Raw genomic sequence first — 19148 nt, forward strand, 5'->3', positions numbered from 1 at the left:
AATCTAGTAAATTTTGAGTGAATGTCCTGTGCTGTGCAGCTGAGCCATCTCACTTGGGCTATTTGATTTGAGACATCAGGTAATGTTAATTGTTTTTTATTAATAAAGAGAAACGCTAGCTTGAGATTAGTAGCAGTGTTTTTCCTGTTATCTCCCAGTAAGTTTAGATTTTTGAGAAGAATCTGAAACAACTGAACCTAGCACCTGTTCTTGTATTTTTTTGTAGTCTAGGGAGAAAATAAAGGACTCTAGTGTCCGGTTTTAATGGCATGTGAAGCTGTGCTTTGACACATATTTCTTTGATAGAGTCAATGATAATAGCGTTTTGCATCGTTTCATTTTAGACATCCTGTCCCTGTGGTATTCACTCTGCTGTGCAGGCACAAGTGTTTGTGTGGCTGCATTGAGAGCTAGACTAGGGGTGGCAAAATGCTATGGTGGCATATTTTAAAGAACATACTGTAATTAGTTCCCTAAGCAAATCCACTGTGGTCAAGGAGTAGTGCAAGGGTGGAAACAAGTGGGAGGGGGTACCTGGAATTAGGGATGAGAGTTGATTAAGCCAATTTAAGTACCTTTGCATTGCACGAAACCCTACTTTCAGTTGGCTAAGTGCATTTTACTTTACTGCTGCTTTACAGTTATGTATGTTTTGATAAATGAGGATTTTTAAAGTATAGAGATAATAGATGGGGTAAAGACTACCTGAAATAGAGCTGTGGAAGACAAACCCTGCAGTTCCATTCTTTTGGTTAGGGTAGCTCAGCAGGTTAAATGTTTCAGTGGAGTGGATATTGTGCATGTAGCCATTGAAACAGAGCTTTTACTGTAGCATTTACTTAGCAACTATTGTATTTCCTTTGCTATTTTTGAAGATTGTTTTTCCTGAACTATTCTTGAAGCTTTTTTTCATATTGAGTCAAATCCCGTTTTGCAGGAGTATTTACGTTTAAACAGTAATTTCACGAACCATACGAGAGGGAAATCTGTTCCAAATCAGTGTTTATCTTGGCATTAAAACCATTTATACGCAGGTATATACAGCCTTCCTAAAAGAAACTTGGTTTTGCATGATTTCTCAAAAGTAATTAAAAATTACATCTAGATACAGACCAGTCAGTCTCACCTGTGTACCTGGCAAAATCTTGGAGCAGATTCTCCTGGAAGGCATGCTAAGGCACATGAAAAACAAGGTGCTTGGTGACAGCCAGCATGGCTTCACTAAGGGGAAATCCTGCCTGACCAATTTGGTGGCCTTCTATGATGGGGCTACAGAACTGATGGGCAGGGGTAGAGCAGTTGATGTCATCTACCTGGACTGATGCCAACCTCATGAAGTTTAACCATGACAAGTGCAAGGTCCTACACCTGGGTCAGAGCAATCCCAGGCACAGCTACAGGGTGGGTAGAGAAGAGAGTCAGAGCAGCCCTACTCTGACTTGGGGGTGTTGGTCAACAGAAAATGAACATGAGCCAGCAGCCCAGAAAGCCAACCATATCCTGGGCTGCATCAAAAGGAGCGTGACCAGCAGGTCGAAGGAGGTGATCCTCCCCCCCTACTCTGCTCTTGTGAGGCCTCACCTGGAGTATTGTGTGCAGTTCTGGTGTCCTCAACATAAAAAGGACATGGAACTGTTGGAACAAGTCCAGAGGAGGGCCACGAGGATGATCAGGGGACTGGAGCACCTCCTGCATGAAGACAGGCTGAGAAAGTTGGGGCTGTTCAGCCTGGAGAAGAGAAGGCTGCGTGGAGACCTCATGGCAGCCTTCCAGTATCTGAAAGGGGCCTATAGGGATGCTGGGGATGGACTCTCCATTAGGTACTGTAGTGATAGGACAAGGGGTAACAGGTTAAAACTTAAACAGGGGAAGTTTAGATTTATATAAGGAGGAAGTTCTTTACTGTGAGGGTGGTGAGGCACTAGAATGGGTTGCCCAGGGAGGTTGTGAATGCTCCATCCCTGGCGATGTTCAAAGCCAGGTTGGGCCGAGCCTTGGGTGGTATGGTTTAGTGTGAGTTGTCCCTGCCCATGGCGTGGAGGATGGAACTAGATGATCTTAAGGGTCCTTTCCAACCCTAACTATTCTGTGATTCTATGACATATAAGTAAATAAAGCTTTTTTTGCACAAATACCAGTTTATTTGTTGATTTGGACTAGGAGGTTATATTTCTGGTAGTTACAATGACTAAATTTACTAAATTAGCAAAATATATTTGTCATTAATGTTTTGTTTTGGGATGTTTTTCTTTTTTTAACAGGGAGAACTTGCTGGCTGACTGTTTGCAGGGGTGTTTTGTGGTAACTTGCACTCTGTGTGCATTCATCAGCCTTGTTTGGTTACGTGAACAGATTGTCCATGGAGGAGCACCACAATGGTTGGAACAAAATCAGCAACAGCCACTCAATGGTGTTGGTCAACCAAATGAGGTAAAACTTCGCTACTCAGTAGTTAAGTGCTGTTGTGAATAAATACATTCTCAGAACCCAACAGTAATGTTATTTTACTGCAGGGTTTCTTTGTACGTTAGTAGAAGTTGAACCTGTGTTCCTGTATAAACTTGGTGATATCACTGTTTTTGAAATTCTGTAAAATTTTAATGGATGTTATAGTATGTTTTTGTAAACCAACTGTAATGTTTTTACGTTCTTATGTCTGTATCCTTACACTTTTTAAGATAATTTTGTAAAGCTGAGCTGTCAGCCACAATCAGGGAAGATACAGCTTGCTTTTGTTTTTATTTCTTATGTATTTCTGTAGTTCATGAGGTAACAATTCATTGTTTTCAAAGCAGTTGGAGGTGTTGCTGGAACTTCTGAAGTTGAAGCTTCTCTGCCCTCCCCCGATCTCCCAACCACATGCAGCACCGCTTTACTGCTTACAGGACCCTCTTGGGCAGCAGCAGAGATAGGCAGCATGTGCATAGGGAGGAAATAATTAGAATTTTTTCTTTTGTAATAAATGTCAGGGTTTTTTAAAGACAGATGGAGGTCCTCAGCTTGATGACTGGCTTGGGTTGTCCTTGAATTACAATGACAGCTTTCATAAGAGAGCTCCCCTGTCTTGAGCAGTGGTGATATCACATCTAGAGTGCTGTATTTAGTTTTAGGCTCGCCCTTGTACAAGAGACATGGGCATAGTTGAGTGCATGCTGTGAAGAGCCAACAAAAGTGGTTGAAGGACTGGAGCATCTGGCATGCTGTGAGAGGCTGTGAGAGCTGTAACTGTTCATCCTGGACATGAAAAGGGCTGGGGTAGACTTTCCCAGTATGTATAAATGCCTGATTGAAAGATGTAAAGAAGACAGAGCCAACGTCTTCTTGGTAGAATTGAGTGACAGGACAACAGACGGTAAGCTCAAATCAAAACACAGGAAATTTCATTTAGACCAAAAATGCCCTAGGCAAAGAAATAAACAGCCCCCAGACAAACAAAACCAACCAACCAGAACAATCTGGATCCCGGTTTTGGTTTTTTTTTTGTTTGTTTGTGTTTTATTTCTTGATTGGGGTTTTGTTGTATTTTGTTCCTTTTCTGTAAGTGTGATCAATTACTGAAACAGGTTGCTGGGGGAGGTTGTAAAGTATCCATCTCTGGAGACAGTCAAAAGCCAACTGCAACAGGACCAGCCAACCTGCTCTAGCTGACCATTCTTTGGGTTGGATTGACTTAGATGATCCTTAAAGGGTCTTTCCAGTCTCAGCTTTCTGGGAAGAAGTCTGATTTTTATCTTCCCCTTTTAAAAGGTTTAGTAGTCCCAAATTTAATGTTTGTCTAAAAAAAAAGACATTAATAAAATTTTTTAAAATACTCTTTATTTTTTCTATACGCAGAATAAGTGTACGGAGTGAGGTTGATCAATTTAACTGAATACTAAATCCTGTTTCTGCAGGCTCAGGCTGTTGTCAATGGAGGTGTTGAAAATGCTGTGCTGGATCAACCTGCTAACCCAGCTGCTGAGAATGCAGTTGTAGGTGAGAACCCTGAAATTCAAGAAGAACAAGTAGATGAAGAGGAGGAGGATAATGAAGATGAAGAAGATGCTGTAGTTGAAGATGCAGCAGATGCAAACAATGGAGCACAAGGTAACAGGTGACTCAAAACAGTAATGTTCTAGTTCTTTGTAAATACAAGTGAAAGCATCGAAAACAGAACTGTCATAATTCAAGGAAGCTGTGAAAATTCCCACTTCAGCTTATTATTAACCCTTGTTTTTTGTAAAATTCATATATTTCTTTTGAGTGCTGGATCATTTGCTTGCAGAAAAGCTGTCAGCAGTTACAAGTTGAATATTATGCACTTAAGTCTTTTTGTTCATTTAAAACATAGCATGGAGTGGTTGCATCTTATTTTGTGTGAGTCTAACAGCTACAAAAATGGCCATTGTTTCCTCAGATGACATGAACTGGAATGCTTTGGAATGGGATCGAGCAGCAGAAGAACTTACTTGGGAGCGAGTGAGTAAGAATAATTTTCTTGAATTGAATAATGAAGACCCATACTTGAAATTATTTGTAGTATTGCTGTGTTAAAATCCATTTGGGGTAAATGTTGATACCATTGTGTAGTGTGAAAACTACCAGCAAGAGGCTTTAGTGATCTAAAACTCATTGTATTTAAAAGCCAAATGTTATTATGCTACTTATTAACTATCCAAAAGGCGTTTCTTTGATTTTAAATATAGCAGCAGCTTAAAACAAGACTTATTTTAAGCACAGACTTTTCTGAAGTTTTCAACTTGGTCAGGTTTAGAAATGAATTGCAGCTTGCACTGAGGATGTAGGCCAGATTAGGAGCACATAGGTATTGTGTTATATGTAGATTAATTCTTAATCTTTGTATTCATGAAAGCATTAAACTAAAGAAATTTATGTATTTGCAAAAGACAAATATATTTCTTAAAACATTATGGAGCATTTTAATATAACGTTGCATCTGTTTTGTTTATGGATCATAAATCCCTTAATTAAAGCATGAAATAATGTGCACTGTAATCATAGAGTAGTGTAGAGACTCAAGAACTAGTTTTTTGTAGCTGGTTTAGAGGTAGCCAATATTTGAGTTCAAAGTTCACATGGCAGCAAAATCTACTTGAAGGTAGATAGAGCAGCTTCATGGGATTTACCAGCATCGTTTACTAATGCCTATTGCAAACGGTTGTAAAACTAGTCATTGTGTTGCCAGGCTGTGATACAATTGTTGCCGTGATTGCCGTGTAGTAGAAATAAATTTTTCATCATAAGGGACAGGTCTTCAACTTTGTTTTGTATCTAGTGAAAAATTTTTGTTTTAAAAGATTTTTAGTGAAAAAGGGCATGCATAAATTCAGGTTTACTGAACCATTCTGGTGCAGATCTCAAAATGAAAGTGTTATGTTTCCGAACCCAGTTTATGTGCTGGGAAATGTTGATGTACTCTTAATTGAAAATACTTTGATGCCTCTCCAGGAATATAAATTGGCTTCATAACCATTTCCCATCCTACGTGCTGGCATAGGCAGTAGCCATCTACTTGGCATTTAGTATCAGAAGTGAGGTAGAGTTTTCTGTTATTTCATCTTGTGAAAATAGTATGCAAGCTTTCTGAATTTTTGAAAATACTTGCATCTTGGTTTATTTTGTGAAATATGTGTAACTTAGTGCAAAATCCTGGTTAAAAAAAAATAGCCTTGATCCTGGTTCTTCACAGCAGTAATCATGGAGTAGAAGTGTCTGTATTAAAATAGTAAGAAAACCACAAAGTAGAGGGAAAAGGAGAGACTTTTGTTATTTTTTTTTAATAGATGCTTTACTTCTGCCTATTCTTTGGATGCTTCCCATAACAGCTGTGCAGTGTGATGGAATTTGATTCCTGTCTTCCCTAGCTGTAGACCACTTGTGCTCTAAATTTAATTATATAGTGTAGCAACATTAGCCTGTTACTAGTTGCTTTTATACATTGAAGGTAAAATACAAACCTTTTAATTTTCTCAGTGCAACATAAACTGATACCTTGCAATTAGGAAGAAAAAAAAAAATGTTGCTCTTGTGTTTTAATGTTGTTTAAAAATCAGTTCAATCACTAAAATGTTCTGAACATAGAAAATCTTTGTCAGTCTTCAAAGTCTTAGAGTGAAATAGCCTATAAATTGATTATCTGTATGGTCTGCAATATATAAATACAAGTGTATTAAGATATTCCACATGTATATCAGTGCCTTTGATCAACTGAGTTTACTTTGTTGAATGAGAACTTACTGTGAGAATTTATGTCCTGGTTCTCTTGGTTGAGCAATTAAAAAAAAAATTTTGCCTGTATTGGACATAAAAAGTTGGTTTGAAAGAGACTTCTATGAGACTTATTTTAGATGTGTGTTGCTTAGTTTTCCTAATGAATAAAAAAAAAATCAACTTTCTTATTTTCCCAGATGCTTGGACTTGATGGATCTCTGGTTTTTTTAGTAAGTGAAATCCTGCATTTCAAGAATTTCTATAGAAGGCTTTTTTTTTTTTTTTTTTTAAGTAAAACTAGTTTTTAAAATTACATCATTCTATTTGAAGTCCCTATTTTTATATAATACGTATTCAGAATAGAATCACAGAATGGTTTGGGTTGGAAAGGACCTTAAAGATCATCCAGTTCCAATCCCCTTGCCATGGGTGGGGACACCTTCGTCTAAACCAGGTTGCTCAAATCCCAGTCCAGCCTGGCCTTGAACACTGCCAGGGATGCGGCAGCCACAGCTTCTCTGGACAACCTGTGCCAGTGCCTCACCACCCTCACAGTAAAGAACTTCTTCCTAATATCCAGTCTGAATCTACCCTCTTGCAGTTTAGAAGTGGTGATTCTTAAAAGACGTAGGTAGCTTTGGATCATGTACTCCCTGGTATACACTGAAAATACGTATCTGTTCTAGCCTCAAGTTTTGCTTGTTATGTTATAGTTAAAATAGTGTCCTCATTCAGACTTTTGTGATTTGTCCTGATACCACCATAACTACCACTAGTGAATTTTTACCATAAACTAGATTTTAAATTGACTTCATTTGGTTTGGGGTTTTTTTATTCCTTCTAGAATTTTTTCCTTCTTGAATATTATTTTAATTTATATCAATATCAATTTTATTATATTTTTTAAATATGAACATTTTCTCATTTATAAAACAATTACATATATTTCATGAAATTGTTTTTGAGGGTGGAACTATTCATATAGATTTTAAAATAAAAGCTTACTTTAAAAACATAAGAGTATTAAAGCAAATGTAAGTACTCTCACCTAGATAAATGTGCATGAATGTGAGCAGATGCTTTCGTAATCTGTCCTGCATGTTTTGTTCTTTGTGTTTGAGTGAATTTCTTGGCTCTGACAAGTGATGTGCAATTTCTGGTAATAATAGGCAGTTGAAAGAAGTTTAGATACAAAAGTAAAGTTGTGTACTTAAATGACTGATACTAACCATCATCTTCCTTCCTCCTTCTCCCATACCCCTTGCAGGAGCATGTTTTTTGGGTGGTATCTTTAAATACATTGTTCATACTTGTGTTTGGTAAGTATCATTTGCTCTTGAGTTTTATAAAGTTCCTTCTCTGTAGCAATAATGAAGCTTAATTTTAAAGCTATTCTTTCAGAATAGATAAAGTTGTGACATCTAAAAATGGAAACATAAACAAGCTGGGAATATGAATAATAAATCTTTGTTGCTTCTAGTTCTGTCATTTTAGTTCTTTTAAGCTAATAGGTTTAAAATAGGAAATCTACCAAAAGCTTAATGATGTCAACCAAAGCATGGAAAATAATATTTGAATACTATTAAATTAAAGGAGGAAACTTTTAATTTAGTAGCAAGTGAAGTACTTTTAGGAATGGACAGAATTTTTTATTTCTTTTTTTCTCCTTACAGTTTTTGCTAGATATAGTTAAATTCCTTTTTCCATCAAGAATACATTTTTCCATCAAGAATACATTTTTTGCAGCTCAAACTGGGAGGGAGCAGGGTGTGTAAGAATGTAGCTGACTCTAAAGAGCTGTCAAATGTATTTCCATTTTGTGTCAAAAATTACTATGGAACAACTTTTCTTAGTTCATACAAGTTGGATTAATTTTAGAAAACAGTAAATTCTAATCAGTCGTGTATTTTACTTTATTTTTCTTTCTCCTTCCCAGAGACATATATATGTGTGTGTATATAAATCCCCTAACCACAGGTTTATGTAATATTTCTCAATTATTTGAAACCTAAAAGGATAATATACCTGCCTTAGGATAATATGCATTGTACATAGCAGTAAGTTCCCCCTTGAAAGTTTCTGGAATTCCTGTTTCATATTTACTGCTGATATGTAGGGTAAATTTGCATTTCCACTCTGGTTTTACTGGAGAAAGGGAGGTAACAAATTTAGAAATGCTTTTTTATTGGTGCCTTATACCTGTTGAGTAACCTGAGAGAATAACAGCTCTTCCCTGTGACTCAGTTTTACCTGTTCAGCAACAGAAGCTTTTGCATTATGGTGCTTGAGCCTTGTTAGTGTTGTTAATTTGACATAACCGTGTGTAGAAGCAATAGCATAGTCATGGCAAGATGGAGTACTTTATACATGGATAATGTTGCACTGTTTTTTTCAGTGTTCTTTCTTGGCAGAAGAGTTTGAACTTTAAAAACTGAAGTCATACTGTAGATAAGAAATAAGCAGAGTAAAGCTCATGTATTGAACCAGTGATTTGAGCATCTAGTTATTTAAATGAATCAGCTGATCAAGAAAATAAAAAGAAATATTATGTATATTTAATTCAGAAGAAACTGTAACTGTTCTAATTAGAATTGGAAAATACTTGAATTATTTCTGATACTTAGTCTATTTTAATCTCTAGTTCTCACAAGTTAATTAGGTTTTTAGCTACTAAAAAAAAATCAGGCTTTTTTAAGAAGTAGATAATAGCTATGAAATTTCTAAATTCTTGATTAAATTAGTAACAAGAATAATTAATGAAGTTGTCATATAGATGTGCTTTCAGGAACAATAAGTGTGCTTTAACAAATGGGAAACTAACAGGTAGAGAAGGGGAACAACTTTCCCAAGCAAGTGAGCAGGAGTTCTGGAAACTTAATATGTGCCTCTCAAGCCTATTTTTAGTATCTTTCCTATTAAGTAACATTGCCTAATTTACAACTGCCAAATCTCTTAATTTTAATTATGGTCCTGGTGAGTTTAGATGTCGTAGGAGGTATTTTCTAGGAGATAAGATTGGAAGGAAAGCATTTGAAACCTTAATTGCCAGTCCAGAAATTCTCCTGTGATGTTCTCTTGGACGAGTTAATTAAATTGGACTTAATTCATATTTTTTGCAGTCCACTTTAGTGCTCAGAGGATTTTGTACTTCTTCACACTTTTCATTAAAAGCAATCTATTAGAAATTCTGATTTAAAGAAAGTTACTTAAAAAACATTATAAATTGTGCACTATAATCTCATAAAACACTGTCAAAAAGGTAAAATGAGTCTGATGTCTATAGGAGTCTGATTTTTTTATTTTTTTCCCCCTCCTCACTTTTTCTTGTTCTTATGGAGCAGGAAGAGAGCTCAAGTCCTCCCTTTATCTTTTATATTTTTGCTATTCCTGGTAACTGTTGATTCCTCTGAAAGGGGCGTAAATTAACACTTTCTGAAAACTGATTGAGGTAATACATGTCCTCTGCAGTCTTTTCCTAGGGTTTGGGTTGTTTTGGTTTTTTTTAAATGTATCAGTCAGATGGAAATTAGGAAAATCAGCAGGCTTTTCATTTGAGGGTATGTTTAGTCTGCAGTAGTGCCTGGCGTTGATTATCATGATATAGTGAAGGTAATACAGGTGAAAATAAAAGCTTGCAGTTACTGCAGCCCTTTACTTCATTACTGACTCCTACTCCTGTAGAAAAGCGATGTTGTATTCTGTAGTCCTCTGTGGCTTGGTTAAAAGACCATAAAGACAGATAAAAGAACTACTTGATCCTGTTGTAAATACACAGGTGTCCAAAAATGGGGCAAGTCCTGTGGGTTTTTTTAATTCATTCCTCCTGAGACCTCCAAATTGGCCGGAGTGAGCTCTCAGGGATGATGACTGTCCTTAGTATGTTAAGTCACAGTAAAGACTTCTCAGTTGTTCCTCATCCCTTCACTGGAGCATTGTCTTTTTCCCCATCATCTTCTCTTCCTGTTGCAAATTTCTGCAGGGCTTACATGTTTCACAGTATTCTTAAGAATTAAAGCACTAAAACTGAAACTTGCTAAATCAAGTCCCACCTGACCCGAAATGGCTACTTAAGGCTTTTAGCGCATGGGAAAGAGTAAATATACAGGGCAGGGTCCTACAGCAGTCTGTGAGACCCATGCGAGCCTAGTACGTAAGACTGAGAAATTAAATAAATTTACACAAAGCAAGAAGAATAAAAGCCTAAAAGACTGTCATCTTTTTCTGTGTAGTTTTGTATTGTTTGTAGTCTTACAGTGTGAATTCTGATCTGATTGTGTTTTCTAAAATTATAGTAATATAATACTTCCAAATATTTGTACAGAAAGTAATTTTTTTCAGTAGTTTTCCCAAAATTGATGAGAAATAGAATAATTCCCATGTTACAATACACAACCTGTAAAAAAGGCTCTGTTTCATGGTCTTCTTTTTTCTGCTTTCTTTCTACTTGTCTTATGCAGCATTTTGTCCATACCATATTGGTCACTTCTCCATTGTTGGCCTGGGCTTTGAAGAATATGTAAGTACTAGTTTATAGTGTCAAAATGGAAAAAAACCTGCTACTATTTATTTAGTCACAATATTTTTACAGCATCCTTCCACTTACATTTGTGATTGCAAAAGTCACCTGGAGTGTGTCCCATATTTTCTCCTCATGCGTTTTTTAATCTCTGATTAAAAATGTTCTCTCACTCTTTCCCACTTCCTCCATTATATACATTCCAAGTGAAGTTTCCTTTTACAAAAAAATGCATATGTTTTGAGGGGGGTTTAAGAGTCTTTTGTTCCCCATGTATATTTTTAATCTGTGCACTTGAGTAATTTCCATAGTTGATGATACTAGGTAGCGAAAGCTAGTGTTGTCAAATGACACTTTTCATTTCACATATAGAGGTTGTTTCATGTTTGAAGAAAGTAGCTCTCATGCTTTTCCAGAAAATATAAACATTTTCTATTTTTGGTGATACCAAAAAAAGTAATAGATTATTAAAATATGTTAAAACTAAAGAAAAATGTCATTCTTCTTGGAAGAGTTGAGATTTGGGGTTTATCTTAATTACATAAGAAGGAGGTGTAATCTCTTAAGAGACTGATAAATGTTCCCTTTTTTTCTCTCCCCTCCAGGTTCAAGCATCTCACTTTGAAGGCCTGATTACAACTATAGTCGGATATGTTCTGCTAGCAGTGACTTTAATTGTTTGCCATGTATCCTTTTGTCAGTAGTTACCTGGTTTAGATTTTACATGTAAATAAATTTTCTGGCTGTATTTTGAGGAGTCCCAGACATAATATAGATGCAGTCAGTTTACCGTTTTGTTCTGCTATTTTGGTGAAATAAGAAGAAAAGATCTCTTCTGTCTGAGGAGGGAAGAATCATTAATTTTTCCTCTCACAATCCTTACGCTATTGCTATGGGCTACGTACTTTCAGCAGAAAGATAAATGGGCTTATGAAAACATAAGGTATGATGGGAAATTTATTCACATCTTTTTGATCCTGTCAGATCCTTAGAGGGCAGATTGCTCTAGTTTCTCTTTCATGTCTCTGAAGCACTGAAAGTTTGCAGTATGAACTTCTTTCAGGTGATATCACAGAGAAAATTAAGCAATGGCAGAGTCCTGAAAGCTAGAAGGATTTGATCGCAAGTAAAAAGTCTGTATTTGAGCTGTATGTTTTTTAAAGGGACTACCCCAAAATCAATTAGAAAGAATAAACATTTGTAGGCAGCTTTCTGTTTAAGAAAAGCTAACATCAACTTTAGACCACACTGTACCAATGTCCAGTGCAAATGTGGTAAAACAGTTGATGGCACATCTCTGTTTTACTTCCTAAAAGAAAACAAAACAAGTCCCCTAAATATAATATGTATCCAGCTCTTCTTGGAAAAGGTGTGAATTTGTTTCAGACTGAATAAAAAGGAAAGCTACCATTTAAGATAGGCCTTCAGTTTTGAAACATCCTTACTGATGGCAGACGTATTCAAAGGCAACTGTATTTCTTGAGAAAACTTGTGGATGCTTAATTTAAGAAGGGTGCTAGTAGTTTTTTTTTTGTTGTTTGCTTTAGATGCATGTTGAGGGGAGTTATCCAGCACATCAGATTGTGACTTCCGGAGTCATTGGCAATTTTGAAAATAGAACCCTGATAAAATATATACTTCCTCTTTCAGAGTTGTCTTTTATAAAATTTTCTGTTTATAAAAGCCACATAATACAGTGTTTCATGTTAATCAAATTATGTTATAAAATATTTTTCAGTATTATTTTCTTGACAAAACTGTTCAGGGTTTGGCAGCTCTTGTTAAGTTCCAGCGATCACGTCGTTTATTAGGAGTTTGCTATATTGTTGTCAAGGTAATCCTGTGTGTGTGTGTGTGTGTGTACGTGTAGCAAAAAATCCTGTCAATTTAAACTTATAATTGTCTTAGCAATTTCTGTTAAACTAGTGAGATTTTTTTCTTTCTCTTTTTTTCCTAAAGGTTTCCTTGTTAGTAGTGGTTGAAATTGGTGTGTTTCCTCTCATCTGTGGCTGGTGGCTGGATATATGCTCTTTGGTAAGAATGGAAATAAATGGGATAAAATCTTTTTTAACAGTGTTTATATTTAATGGAAAAGTTTTGTTGAGAACAGAGTTGTTAAAGAGTTTGACAACAGTATTCTCTTTTTATGAATATAGTGTTTCCAGCAGGAAAGAGATTTTTAGGTACTGCTTAATGCTGATTTTGTTTTCCTTTGTGTTACTAAATACAAATGCAAACTTGTGTACTGAATAAACTTATTTATGTAGCCATCTTATGGGAAATGGTAATGACTTCATATTTTAATAGTTATCCAATCTCTGTTTTTGAAGAAGATAGGTGTTATCTTTACTTTGAATTGAGAAGGACAGTTTTTCTGTGATTAATTAGAAATGGAGAAAATTAATTTCTTCTGGTCTTAGTTGAAATAGAACTTTACTTAAGGAAGTATTTGCTTCCACCACAGTGCCACTTTGTTTGAACTGGTTTAGAACTTATGTACTATATGTTAGTGTTTGAGTTTACTTCTTTCTGTCAGAAGAAAGAAATTGATCAGAAATTGATCTTTATTTGCTGTTTTTATTGTAAATTATTCCCTCTTTTTTTTTTCCTAATTAAATGTTATAATTATTTATGTGTGAGAACAAGGCAGACATTTAAATTAAATGCCTAGTAGTATATGTGAACTAGGGTAACAAAATGAGTAACTGTGGAAGACTGCCAAACTTTATTCATATTTGTTTCCTACTTATCTTCTAGGAGATGTTTGATGCCACTTTGAAAGATAGAGAATTGAGCTTTCAGTCTGCCCCAGGTACCACAATGTTTCTGCACTGGTTAGTTGGGATGGTTTACGTCTTTTATTTTGCATCCTTCATCCTTTTATTGAGAGAGGTAAGTCTGTAAGAACAAGATTGGTATAGAACACAGAGAACCTTGGATGTTGAACTTTTGGTTAAATATTTCACATATGGGTGTTGCTGGTACTGTGTTTTATCTGTGTATATTGGATTTCAACCTTATGTAAAAAGGGTCACACTTACTTACTGCAGTGGGAAATGATGATAAGAGTCTATTTTATTTACAGATTTATCGTAACAAAGTGTCCTTAAACATAGGTGTTGACTTCAAATGAATCTAAATGTAGTTCAGTTCTTTTAGATTAATACTTGAGAAATAAGCTTGTAATTGGTTATTGCTTCTTTATGTCTTTCTGATAATGCTTTCTTTGTTCTATGTACCATTTTGTTGAACATTGTTCAAAAAATAACCTTATTATGTTTAGAACTTATTTACTGCAGCGGTCTTGCCCAAAATCAAAACTGAAAAATAGGTAATTTTCATATATAATTTTCTATTTCTTCTTTCAGGTATTGAGACCTGGTGTCTTATGGTTTCTCAGGAATTTGAATGATCCAGACTTTAATCCTGTGCAGGAAATGATTCACTTGCCCATTTATAGACATCTCAGGAGATTTATCTTATCAGTGGTAAGGACTTTTTTCAAAATTTTTCTTTATTTGGGAAGAAAATGTCACACATTACCTCTCCTATACACTGCCATGATCTGCTTGTTACTGAAAAGTCTTAAAAGATATGTTCTCAGACTGTGTTAGAGCTGATGGTTACTTGAACTTCACCTTTTAATCACAGAATCATAGAATAGTTAGGGTTGGAAAGGATCTTAAGATCATCTAGTTCCAACCCGCCTGCCATGGGCAGGGACACCTCATACTAAACCATGTCACCCAAGGCTCTGTCCAGCCTGGCCTTGAACGCTGCCAGAGATGGAGCATTCACAACTTCCCGGGGCAACACCTTCCAGTGCCTCACCACCTTCACAGTTTTAATTTACTTAGCTAATTATTTCAGAACTTTTACCAGCCTCACACTGGAATAGGGGACGGAGTTTTTCATATTTATTTATATATTTATTTAATATATATTTATCTATTTATTTTCTTCATAGTGGCCCATGTCCTGCACTGGATTAGTGGCTGAAACAGTATTGCTAACACACTGCTGTTTTGGCTGTGGCTGAAGGGTGCTTGCACAGCATCAAGGCTTTTTCTCAGCTTTTCCATTCTCTGTTAAACTGTCATTATTTCAATCCATGAGTCTTCTTGTCATCCTTCTATTTTCTCCCCATTCAGCTACAGAGGAGAATGAATGAGCAGCTGGGTTGATAGCCAGGGTTAACCCATCACACACAAGCAACATGTCAGAGAGATTGGTAGGGAGCTATGTTTGGTTGTTTCTGCTAATTGGACTAAATTCTAACTTCTTTGTTCCAGATTGTCTTTGGATCAATTGTACTGCTCATGCTCTGGCTTCCTATACGCATTATTAAATATCTTCTGCCTAACTTTCTTCCATATAATGTTATGCTTTACAGGTAAGTGTTTATTTTTTAAAAGATGTTTTTTCAGTCTCCCTGTAACTAGAAAAAAATTATTTGCACTCTTTGAGCATTAGTGTGGCACTGGTATGTTACTTTTTTTGTTTTCAATTAATCTAAACTTCATTGTTCTAGAAAATAAAAAGGATGTGGATACATCAAAATAAAAAGCCAGCAAGAAAAATAAAAGGCATTTTGTATTACATCCATGATGATAGCTATTAGGCTTTTATGTGCCCTTAGAACACTTTCCCCTTCAACTTCTTGATAGTGAAGTTGCTGTCATGTTTGTTTTCACGCTCATTCCTGATTATCATTACTTCAAGACTAAAAGAATATCTGTAACTGGTTCTTTTTAATATCAGTATCTTTCTGTTTCTAAGCAATAACTGAAACAGCAATGATAAAAGCAAGTAAAAGACCCAATCATATTCTTATATAATCCTTCTCAACAGTTTTTTCTTTCTTAATGCCTAAACACTCGTGAACACTTCACCTTGGAATAGTATATAAAGAAAAGTGTCTGCAAAAAACTAAGAATTGTTCCTGTTGGTATCCAGTATACTTTTTTTATTGTGGTGGTGACTCAATGTGAAAGATTACTATCAGAATGTTCCTCATGTCTGATTTTCTGTTCTTCCTGTTGTTTCTAGTGATGCTCCAGTAAGTGAGCTTTCCCTAGAGCTTCTTCTGCTTCAGGTAGTGCTTCCAGCTTTGCTAGAACAAGGACATACAAGACAGTGGTTGAAAGGTCTTGTACGAGCATGGACTGTTACTGCTGGCTACTTGCTGTAAGTATAGAAAAACAAAATCAACTACAAAGATTGTGTCCAGCTTAGCCTTTTACCGTATGTTCCGGAGTTCAAGGATTCTGGAACACATGAAAGCAGCGTGCTTTCCAGAGAGTTACCTAACAGACAAGCTATTCTACACATAAATACGTGATATAAAACTTCTGTAGTTATTTTCTTCTTCTAAGGAGTAGTTGTACCTACTTCTTGACAAATAATTCTTTTGGTATGCTCTTACAGCATTTGCTTAGTTAAGAAAAAGAAAAAAATCTGTAATAGTATGACTAACAGCTTGTTAACTTCCTGTTATATGGAAAAATTAGAGGTAAGTGTCAGCAGTGCATTTCCATGAGTCATCTTGCATTTCTTACTATAAGAAGAAGAAAAAAAAAGTTTAGAACACTAAACTGAAGAAGTGCATACCTTTTAAATTGGAGATTTTCAAGTTAAAAATCTCTAAAGAAGGATAAAACTGTATTTGTCAGATAAATGTTCATACAAAGTGAGGTTCTTTAATTTAGACTGCCAGGCAGAGCTTTAGAACTTGAAATTATTTTTTAGTTCATATGTCGTTTAACACATTAGCCAAGAAAAAAAAAAAAGGTTGATTTTGTTTCCATAAAGTTTTAGATTTAACTTCAAAGTGTATTGTCATTCTCTCATCATGTCTAGTTCATTGTGGGTTGTGCCAATGCAGCACTATTAAAACGAAGATTGATTTTTTGCTATGTCTGAGACAGATAAATGAAAGACTTTTGTCTCCCACTGCAATCCAAAATACTTATTTTAGCTTTTCATAAGGAAACTCTTCCCAGCCTGTTCTCTTAGTTTGCATTTTGGAAACTTACATTTTTAATTTGTCCATGTTTTGATAGTTTTTAAGTATGACAGAAGAGGAAAATCTTTTCCCTTTTCTTAAAAGGCAGAGTGCTGTAAAAAATGTTTCCATTGTTTGCCAGTAGAATCATAGAATAGTTAGGGTTGGAAAGGACCTTAGGATCATCTAGTTCCACCCCCCCAACCATGGGCAGGGACACCTCACACTAAACTATGCCACCCAAGGCTCTGTCCAACCTGGTCTTGAACACCACCAGGGATGGAGCATTCACAACCTCCCTGGGCAACCCATTCCAGTGCCTCACCACCCTCACAGTAAAGAATTTCTTCCTTATATCCAATCTAAACTTCCCCTGTTTAAGTTTTAACCTGTTACCCCTTGTACTGTCACTACAGTCCCTGATGGAGAGTCCCTCCCCAGCATCCCTATAGGCCCCCTTCAGATACTGGAAGGCTGCCATGAGGTCTCCACGCAGCCTTCTCTTCTCCAGGCTGAACAGCCCCAACTTTCTCAGCCTGTCTTCATGCAGGAGGTGCTCCAGTCCCCTGATCATCCTTGTTGTTCCAACAGTTCCATGTCCTTTTTATGTTGAGGACATCAGAAATGTACAGAATACTCCAAGTGAGGTCTCACAAGATCAGAGTAGGGAGGCAGGATCACCTCCTTTGACCTGCTGGTCATGCTCCTTTTGATGCAGCCCAGGATATGGTTGGCTAACACTAACCCTTACTGCTAATAAAAATTCTGCTAAAGTCGAGGAAAATCAGATTCTAAATGTTCATATTGGTCTGGGGGAGGGGGGTTAATCAGACTCAAATGTCTGTTTGCTATTGATGTATGCCAGAAATATCAACAGCATACTTTTTAAAGTAGATTGAGACTCTTTAGGATTATGTTCTTCGAAAGCTCAGAACAGGTTCTGAGTAATATAAAATCTTGAAAAACTCGGTACTGTACTGTGGAAAATGTGTCTATAGCAGTTCAGTACTGTCCTTGTACAGTTTAGGCTTGAAGGCAATTGTTTCCAGTAGAGCTTAGTAGCAGTAAAATAAAAGCTGGCAGTTGAACTGCTTGCTTACATGAACTGAAATATTGATGCAATTTTCCATTTATATGCACAACTTTAATACCAGATGTTTTTAAAGCAGTCAAACAGGTAAGTAATTTACTTGTGGCTGTATTCCCACTGTTCTAATCTACATCCACACTCATATTTTTCTTCTAAATTCTGTGTTTAGGGTGACATTGAGTACATTATCAGAAAATGGTTTATTTTACTTTATCAAGAATCTGCCTGTATAAATTTTATGCAGCTCATACACATTCTGGGTCAGCCTCTTTTTCTGTAAGGTTATCATTCATATCAAACAGAACAAAACTGAAACTTTGATTGTTACAGGGATCTCCATTCTTACCTGCTTGGTGACCAGGAAGAGAATGAAAACAATGCAAACCAGCAAGCTAACAACCAACATGCTCGCAATAATAATGCCATTCCAGTTGTGGGGGAAGGTCTTCATGCAGCCCATCAAGCCATACTTCAACAAGGAGGACCTGTGGGTTTCCAGCCTTATCGTAGGCCTTTAAAATTCCCGCTCAGGGTAGGTATATCTAATGCATTAAGACAAAAGGGAAAGCCAAAAATTTGGCCCACATGTTATCAGAAATCAAGTGGTGGGTCATGTTGTTTTGTGTCTTGTTCTATTTGTGTATTTCTGCTTTTTAGAAAGTAGTTGCTCTCACGTACAGCTTTTATCAGCCTATAACTTAAGACATTCAATTACCACAATTGTTGTGTATTATCTGTTAGTTCATGTTCTTATTTTCCTAATTGTTGTTAATGAAGAGAAACAGAATAACTCCCCAGCAAATGGGTAGTTCAGGCGGCATGGTTTTCAAGAAGGCATACTTCAGTCTTGTAGCCAAAGTGTATTTTAAACTATTTTGCTTTATTAAATAATTAAATGGAGAACTTTTATTGCATCTGTATTAAACACAGAAAGGTGTTACAATACGTGAAAGTTCTGGATCCCTACAGTTTGTTGTTGGCAAATACTTCAATTTCTAGAATAATATATAGATAAATTGTTTTGTTGTTACCAGAACTCTGAGTTAATAAATATAAACTTAAACACAACTCATTTACTATGGTTCCAGGTATAGCTCAAGAGTGGAAGTAATGGGTAAAGTTAGAACAATGCAGTATTGCTTATGAAGTTTTCTTAAAACGCAGAATCTGCCAGAATTCTCATGACAAAGTACAAAATAAAGCTTTTTCTTTCTCACCATACTCTTACCACCTCCCCCTCTCTCCCCTTTAATCTTAACTTAGTAGAACTGAGAGCAAATTTGGAAGCATTTTAGGATACTGTTGAGCTTCTGGGTGTTTGAAGTTGG

At 36.1% G+C, this 19148-nt stretch overlaps 1 protein-coding gene across 11 annotated transcripts in view; it reads left to right on the forward strand.

The window, feature by feature from the left end:
* Nucleotides 1–19148, forward strand: part of MARCHF6 (membrane associated ring-CH-type finger 6) — a 45007-nt gene that overhangs the window by 15094 nt on the left and 10765 nt on the right. For all 11 annotated transcript variants that reach the window (XM_061449222.1, XM_061449229.1, XM_061449226.1 and 8 more), the window contains 14 exons: nt 2262–2430; nt 3894–4086; nt 4397–4458; nt 6408–6440; nt 7478–7529; nt 10668–10726; nt 11332–11412; nt 12492–12560; nt 12686–12760; nt 13484–13618; nt 14095–14214; nt 15019–15119; nt 15776–15913; nt 18151–18352. In XM_061449222.1, the coding sequence (XP_061305206.1) occupies nt 2262–2430; nt 3894–4086; nt 4397–4458; nt 6408–6440; nt 7478–7529; nt 10668–10726; nt 11332–11412; nt 12492–12560; nt 12686–12760; nt 13484–13618; nt 14095–14214; nt 15019–15119; nt 15776–15913; nt 18151–18352 (1489 nt within the window). The remainder of the gene's footprint in view (nt 1–2261; nt 2431–3893; nt 4087–4396; nt 4459–6407; nt 6441–7477; nt 7530–10667; nt 10727–11331; nt 11413–12491; nt 12561–12685; nt 12761–13483; nt 13619–14094; nt 14215–15018; nt 15120–15775; nt 15914–18150; nt 18353–19148) is intronic.

The sequence above is a fragment of the Pezoporus flaviventris genome, unplaced genomic scaffold (assembly GCF_033815535.1).
Source record: "Pezoporus flaviventris isolate CSIRO_AGI_PZ_B2104156 unplaced genomic scaffold, CSIRO_AGI_Pfla_v1 ptg000007l, whole genome shotgun sequence".
Classification (NCBI taxonomy): Eukaryota; Metazoa; Chordata; class Aves; order Psittaciformes; family Psittacidae; genus Pezoporus; species Pezoporus flaviventris.